Here is an 8040-nt window from a genome sequence, read left to right on the forward strand (position 1 = left end):
ACTCGGCAGACTAGTCGTCAAGATGATATCGAGGATACATCCGCATTGGCCATTTTTTGAGGATTTTCTTAGGACAGATTTAAATACGAGTATCAAATATTAGGAGTGCTATAATGTAATGGAAATAAATCATCGACACTCGCAGTTCTCTCTTCTCGCTAAACTCCCCTTACTTCGCCAAGTTTTCACGCCTTACTGATTCCTTTTACGACTAATTGTCCCTCTTATCTTGCACGTGGCGGTTCGTCTACCGGCAGATTTTAAAAACTGCGGGTCCAGGTGCAATTTCGCCGTTGTGCGAACGTTAGAGTCTTTGCCAATCGTGTTCTCTTCTTCTGTATCTGATTAAATTTTTCTGTAAAATATTCTGGTGTAATATAAACAATTAGAAAAAAAAATAAGAAAAGACAATATAACAATCAAATGAAATAAACGGCCAAAGATGAGTTCATAACAAAAAAACCTATTGATTGTATTTAATGTTGGGTACATTAAAAATTAAGCAGAATTGGTTTTAACTTTACAAAATTTTTTTAGTCATGATTTACATACAAATTTAATTAAATATAATAAAAGATTATAGACGCTTGAGGCTTCCATACTTTCTATACAGAAATTATGTGTTTCACGGATTATCTCCTTCAAATCCATCCAATTCTTAGAATGTCAGTGTTTCGTGAACATTGCAGTTCATTAGGGCGAGGAGCAGCCTGATACTATATATAATAAAAGATTAAATATCACAAAGATAAAATTACTAGACTCCACGCTTAATTTTAATTACATCCATAAATTACGTTCACAAAAATGTAAATGTCACACACACACACACACACACACACACAATCTCAGATTCATAAAGTTATAATGATATGATCCATAATGCATCAGTCTTAGATTCATCATAACATTTGATTGCTCTTGATATTTTCAACTTCATAAACTATAGTATAGAATATTCGAAACTTAATTTTTCATTATGAATTCCATTACTTAATTTAAAAAATAATATCGCAGGACACGATATAATTTTTATCAGATATATCAATTGAGAATGCAGAGAAGAAAAGATTACAATTCGATAATTTGCTGCTTCGAATCTTTCTTTCGCGACGAAACTTGTTTCACGCGAAGGTGATAGGATAGAGAGGACTGCTTCCTGCAATCCTTGCAAATTGTTATATTTAAACTTATTCTGCTCAAGCTATCTCGTCGCATTTTTCACGCGAGAATGAACCTTTGAAATAAGTAATGACTGTAATCGATAACCCTGGCGATCGTGCACGCGCACCTGCTATACCTGTCGTAGTGGTATCGTTTGTACAGGTAAGAAGATGGCGGTAGAATGGTGCTATGGTGGTTGATGGTGCCAGTGCTCTTCAATGGCAGTCGTTAGTTCGGATAGAACTACCGTGACTAACAATCAATTTGATAAAACGATCTCGGATTCTTGCAAAAGGAAAAAATGAGCTCGCTGAACGTCGACATTGAATTGAAGTTAATCGAATAAGAACATTTAATTAGCTTCTGATAATTTATCGCGCGCGCGTGATGATATTAACAAATAGTGTATCATCGTATTTCAAATTTTAAGATAATGCAAGGATCGTGTGCAGTATCAAATATTTACTTCGAATGGAAATAGATTGAAATAATCTATGAACAATATCTCCAAATGATACGAGGATTATTTGCCGCTTGAGAATTTTCTTCAATCAGTCAGTGTCGCGAAGTGTAAATTCGAATTGGGGGTGAGTTTGGTGAGTATATAGTTTTTATTTTGTCTTTTCAAATTGCTGAAAACATAAGATTGCTATAGAATCTAGTGCGCAAATTACACCACGAAAAAGTGCACGATTGAAATTGAAGTCTAACTTTAGGTCGGCACACGAAACCTTAATTTCAAAACCTAACATAGAAACTGAGAAGAAGTTTCGGAGAAACATTTTTAAAAACAATATTAAGAGTATTACCAATAAACAATATTAAGAGTATAACAATATTATATTTCTTAATGACACTTTAAAAAATTGATTTGAATTTTTTAAAATTAAAATGACTAATAGAGAGATAAGGTTATAGAAAACTTTAGTAATATGATCAAGAAAAAACAATTAAAATAATATAATTTGGAATGCAAAAGGGTAGAAGAATAAATAGGAAGAATTAGAAAAGAGAAACTCCAAGTAGAATATCATAATAATAATAAAAACGAGAGTTTGTAGATGGATATGAGAGCACTTGAAATATATAGAGATAAACATATAATTCTTCTTAATTCTTCCTTTTTATTTTTTAATACCCTCTTGTGTACCCAAAATATATTAATAGTCTTTTTTTTTTTAATTACATTACTCAATCTTTCTATAATATCTTGAATTATATATATCAACGCAATTTTGAAAAATTCAAATCAATTTAAAAAAAATGTTGCCATTAGAAAATATACTTTCAGTATTATTTAAAAAATCTATTATCGAAAACAACATAAAGACGAAGTAAGAGGAGAAGTTGGTTTTTCTTTTCTTTTCTATAATCATTTATGCTGAGAGAGACATCGAAGCGTAAGGATTTCATGGTTTTGCAGACGTCATTATCGCCATGAATAGTCGCGGTGTAGATGTCTGCTACTGCTGCTGCTGCTATTCGCCATCGGAATCAATTCTCTTGAATATTTTATGCGCGAGCGCCTCCGCCCTCCCGGAACTCTGGCTTGCGTCCACGTCGGAGTCTATATCCGTAACCTCCGGCGTATTATCCGGTCTTTTAAATTGCCCACTGAAATACGTCCACATCATTTTTATCGCGATCCGCTACATTCTCAGGAGCGACAGGAGTACACCGCCGCAACTGACCCCTCATATTTCTTAAGAAGAGACAATTGCGTCATATATTCTTCGTCTGCATTTCATGCAGTTGTATCGCTTCCTTTGATTTGCAAAATCAACCACGAGAAAATCCTTCATACATTTCGAATCGAATATTTATATAGAATTGATTTCCAAAAAATAAAAAAAAGTCTAAAAAAGATAGGCGAATCGTTGATAGTATTATTGTAAAACGACGGATCACAACGAGAGCATGCATACGCTATATAATCTATTCCTACACATCGTGTCCGCGTTTTTCCTTCGCCCAGTATTCATCGACTTGTATTCACGTCATTTCGACTATAATCGGAATGTAATCCAGTGCGAAGAGCGTCATCAAAATGGATCGTCTTGTAATAATGTGTCCGCAATCGATTCGAACGCAGATAGTACTGTACGCTATGCTAGTCTCATTATGTCTCTTTTTGCGCGGCGCATAATGTTACGTTGTTGCATGTAATACATCACTTTGCGAGAGCGTGGTGGGCGCGTGCGGACTAAAGCTCTTTAATATAGAGCTTTAGCGCGGGCAGGTAAACGTTAACATGCAACGATGGTAGTGACTCACGGTTTGACGGTCGCGCGTTTGCGAGCATAATACGGGGACTACGGGGAGGGAACTCGGCAGGTGCTTGCTACTGCCGGTTGCTGATACTGGCTGCTACTCCGCTACCACCACCTTCAACGAGGTGGCCAGTCAGCTGGGTAACTCGGCAAGGCAGACGGATGTTTCCAGCAGATTATTGATCGAAACAGATACTTCCACTGACAATAATGTAACCGACAATGGGAAGTCCTCAGCGATGGCGTCCGTACAAATTCTTTTCGGATTCTCTATTTCGGAATCTCTTATTTTCTGAGATTTGTCTCTGCCCAGCAAACGAGAATGGATTGAAATGAATTGAAATGGTTTCAGATTTTCAGAAATATTTTTTTTGAATGTGTCTTTATGAATGTTAAAATGAACGCTTTTCAATCCTGAATACATTTTTATAGGAATTGTAATCTTGGAGCATATCTTGGTGTCTTTCAATCTAAAAATAATGTTAGCTTTTCCTGTGCACAATAACATAATTGTGAATACGGTTCAATTCAAAATTTTAAATAGGAAATGCAGTTTTTCAATCCAATTGCATCTAATTGAATCCAATTGAATTCAATTAAATCCAAAAAAAAAGTATTCGCTATTTAAAATACGCATTCGGATAAAACAAATTTCAATCCATTTTAATTCATTCTCGTTTGCTGAGTGCGTAAAGATTTGTATGATTTGCTCTAGAATTTAATCCCTTCGGACTTTCACTCTCCTTTCAATTTTAACCGATTTATTTAAACTCATTTCAATTTTAACCGAATTATTTGAACCCACTTATAACAATTATTAATTGAAATATTTAAATAAATAATAAAGTGTGTCAGTGTATCAATGGCTGAACAGCACAAATAAATGATTCAATGTTCGTAATCTTGCAAAGTAATAAACGGTTTTTATAATTTTTGACAAAAATAAAATATTATTTAATAAAGATCAATTAGTTATCTTTTATCATTAACTATCAATTTATATTAATGTTTCCCATACTAATTTGATAATTGTGATCGAAGGGCAATTATACCGGAGTCCGTATATTGGTTATAATCTATTAAGCCATCCATAATTAGCTATAATCTATTTCAGCTATCCGATCACTGGTACTACATTGACTCACTCTATTCTATTATAAAACAATGAGTAAAACAATAAAAATTGTCAAATTAAAATGCATATAATTATATATAAGTTGATTTAGAAATTTTCAATTTTATCTAGACATTTTCAATTAAAGATCTCTTTCGTCGCACACATTTTTGGAAGCGTTTGTCTTCTTAAAATTGTTGTTTTATTACAAAAACATGTTTTTTCGTGATATTTTTCTTTCTGCTCCTGGAAAAGGATCAATTGTCTGTAAAACGTCCAAAAACGTTTACGTGTACGTATCGTACGCAACTGTTCCACGTCTTTGTTGAGTCAGTAGGCTGACAAATCTCATGCTAACGATCCCGCATGGACGTCGACCAATGATGATGTCCGGGGTAAATCCGCCATGCTCTCGTCTCGGTCGAATAGCCGTGGCTTTTACCCCTCTCGTTCGCCGGCTTTATCGTAACTGGTGGTCGCTGCCTCCCTCGATTCGATCAATGGAGGCACCTGTACCAAGACGAGTGGGCGAACTGCGTTCACCCCCGCCTACATAACACTGACAGAACCAAGTGCGCGTATATACCGCCTTCGTTCATTGTATCTATAGATAGAACATTTGGAAAATCTGAAAAATCTTAAAAAACAGAGAAAATATATAAATTTTTTCAAAAGTATATGGCAAGTCGTTTAATTTTTTAATAGCATAAAAGAAATTTCGTCTAATACTGACAATATTGAAAGTTCAAAGTTCTATATATATCTACTATAATTATATAAAAAATTATTGCATAATTATTTATATGAGCAACTTTTTACATTCCTCCAAACTTGATTTTTTTTATAAGAAGCAATATATTATATGCGAAGCAATTATCCTATCATTCTTTTTGATGTTTTCTCATATTATTATTATTTTTATTATACTAAAATTATTTTTTATTTTATATATATATATACTAACAATAATTTTATATTAAAAAAGAAGAAAATATGGATGAATATAGACATATTTTATGTATAATTTGTATGAACGTTTATGTATGTTTATGTATAATTATATATGTATATTCGTGCATATATAAAACAATTTTTATCGAGGAATTAAAATTATGACAAAATATAATAAAAACTGTAATTCTGTTTTTAGATAATTATTTTTTAAGAGATTTACGATGGACATTTTTTCATGCTATTAAATTGTATGCTATTAAAAAGTAAAACGGCTCGTTATGGATATAAATACATACACATAAGTAGTGATTATCTTCTATTGAAATAAATTTATATATTCTTGCGTTAATAATAATAAAAGAACTATTTACAATGTATTTATGTAGTTAGATTAAAGTTAGACGTAAATATATTAACATATTTCAAAATTTATTATATTAATCATATTTATATTCATTAGAGCCATGTAATATACTTATTTAATTATTAAGAATATATTTTTTTTACAAAAAAAGGTTAGTTTATGAAAATTTAGAATTAGTGTAGTAAGTTCAAAACTTATCAAATCTATTTTACTTACTAATATAACAATTTTCGATAACAATTTTGTTTGTAAGATTTTGTATATATTTAAGATTTAAATACATTGAAGGACAAATTTTCTAAATGTTCAAGCATTCATTTTAAAAATTTCAATTTAAAAAATTTTTAAGATTTTCATGTTTTTCCAGTTTCGAATAATATTTGGAATAATTCGGATCTTTATATTTCAAATGTTTGGAAAGAAGGACTCAATAAGACACCATATTGCTGAAATATGCATTATGTAACTGACAAATATCTTAATTAATGTAACTGTCTTATCTGCATACGTCATTTGCGATCTGAAATATTTCAGCGTCGCCACTCATATTCATATTCGCCAATCACCATGAACGGGATTACGAGTTTCTTCGTTGATTTCAGTTATAGGGAAGGGTCGAAAAAAAGGAAAGTATTAGAGAAAGAGAGTTGGTGGGTCTGGCCAGCGACGCGTGTACATGGTCCACCTGTGCGAGAGGGAATCTAGCACCTGTCACACACGCGCGCACTGGGGTGTCTCTGTCAGGTCGCTGGTAAGCAGGTAGCTAGCCAGCCAAGTGCGTTCCACCCCTTTGCTACCACCAGTCGAACTCGCCCGACCATGCCGTGTGCACGCCACTCTCTCGCAGTCCGTCGTCGTTAAATGCTTGTCATATATACGCGCATACCTCGTCTTTATCGGGAATAGCGTGAACTAATTTTAGTTTTTGAGCATGATATCGTGATTTTTATAATCTCCTTTTTTTTTAATGCAAATTCCTCGCTCTAAGATTGTGATCAATGTTGTGCCTTTCTTCGAACGAGCATTAACGAGTGACGCATTATTGATGCCGTTTGCCTCCTAAAGAGTGCGGGGAAATATGTGTGAATTCCAACAAAATGCTCTCTATATTTACGTATATAATACTATAGTACGTAAGATAAAATAAAAAAGAAAAGGGGAAGTTTTACAAACATCAAACGCGCGGTTGTTATTTCTCATGACGTCAGAAGACATTTCCATAAATTAGTGAATCATGAGTTCCAAGTAACGCGTGAACAATTCTGAAAGCAATACAATCGGAATTTTAATTTTTCTCCATATTGTGATATCTAAAAGCCTGCGAGTGGACAGAAAAGTTCAACAACGTGTCATTGTTTCCTGAACAAAATCGTTCGTCGCTTATAATTTACAAAATTTAACTTGAATAATTCAATTACTGTTAGTCTATTGGAACCTTCGACGATTCTCTAAAACGCGAGGAACGCACCTTGTAGGAAAAATTAACTGCAACGAAGAACCATTGTTTTTAACAGGCGCTTATCGCGCTGGCAAGCTGGTGCGGGTAATGAAAGACGATAAAAATGAGGATCGATCTAGTAGAAGTTGAAGTATCGACGGAGGATAGCTCGTCTGTCACTGCTGCTACCACCGCCACCATAATGGATAGCAGCAGCATGGACAGCACAGACGACTACGATGGAGTCGAGGCCGAGTTGACAAGTCTCTCCTGGTTGCAGTCACTGGATATTACTAGCGCATCCGGTCTGCCGACACCACCCTGTTCACCGTCGCCGCCGCCGATCATCCGCCAACCCCCAAAGAAGTTGTCGCCCTTGATCAAGGCCGAATTAGGTATTAAGGATTTAATTCAGAAAGGGATAATCGCAGTTTTGATTATTATTTATACAATTGGATTTCAAAAATCATAAAAAATTATTTTGAAGTTTAAATCTTCTATTTTCGTAATTTATCAATTGTTGTAAAATGTAAAATTTCTATTCGCTTACCATCACTATCTCAATTTCTTTGTTTATATATATTTTCAAAATCAATTCTTTTGTAAGTGTTTTTAAAATACATTTCTATGTCGTGTATTTTCTCGCTTCTGAAGTCACAAATCTTTTAAGCCTGTTCTACAATGTGCTCTTTGTTTCCTATTTCTTGTTTTTTATCTTTTGTTTTTTTCTCTTTGC

General features: G+C 33.7%; 1 protein-coding gene and 1 pseudogene across 1 annotated transcript in view; both read left to right on the forward strand.

The window, feature by feature from the left end:
• Positions 1-1251: 1251 nt before the first annotated feature.
• On the forward strand, positions 1252-3730 carry LOC105627611 (annotated as a pseudogene).
• A 3698-nt stretch (positions 3731-7428) lies between these two features.
• LOC105627433 (forkhead box protein J1-A-like) overlaps positions 7429-8040 on the forward strand; it is a 3182-nt gene continuing 2570 nt past the window's right edge. Inside the window, exon 1 of the mRNA XM_012208716.1 lies at positions 7429-7699. Coding sequence (XP_012064106.1) covers positions 7429-7699 — 271 coding nt within the window. The remainder of the gene's footprint in view (positions 7700-8040) is intronic.

This window comes from Atta cephalotes, assembly GCF_000143395.1.
Source record: "Atta cephalotes unplaced genomic scaffold scaffold00009, whole genome shotgun sequence".
NCBI lineage: Eukaryota > Metazoa > Arthropoda > Insecta > Hymenoptera > Formicidae > Atta > Atta cephalotes.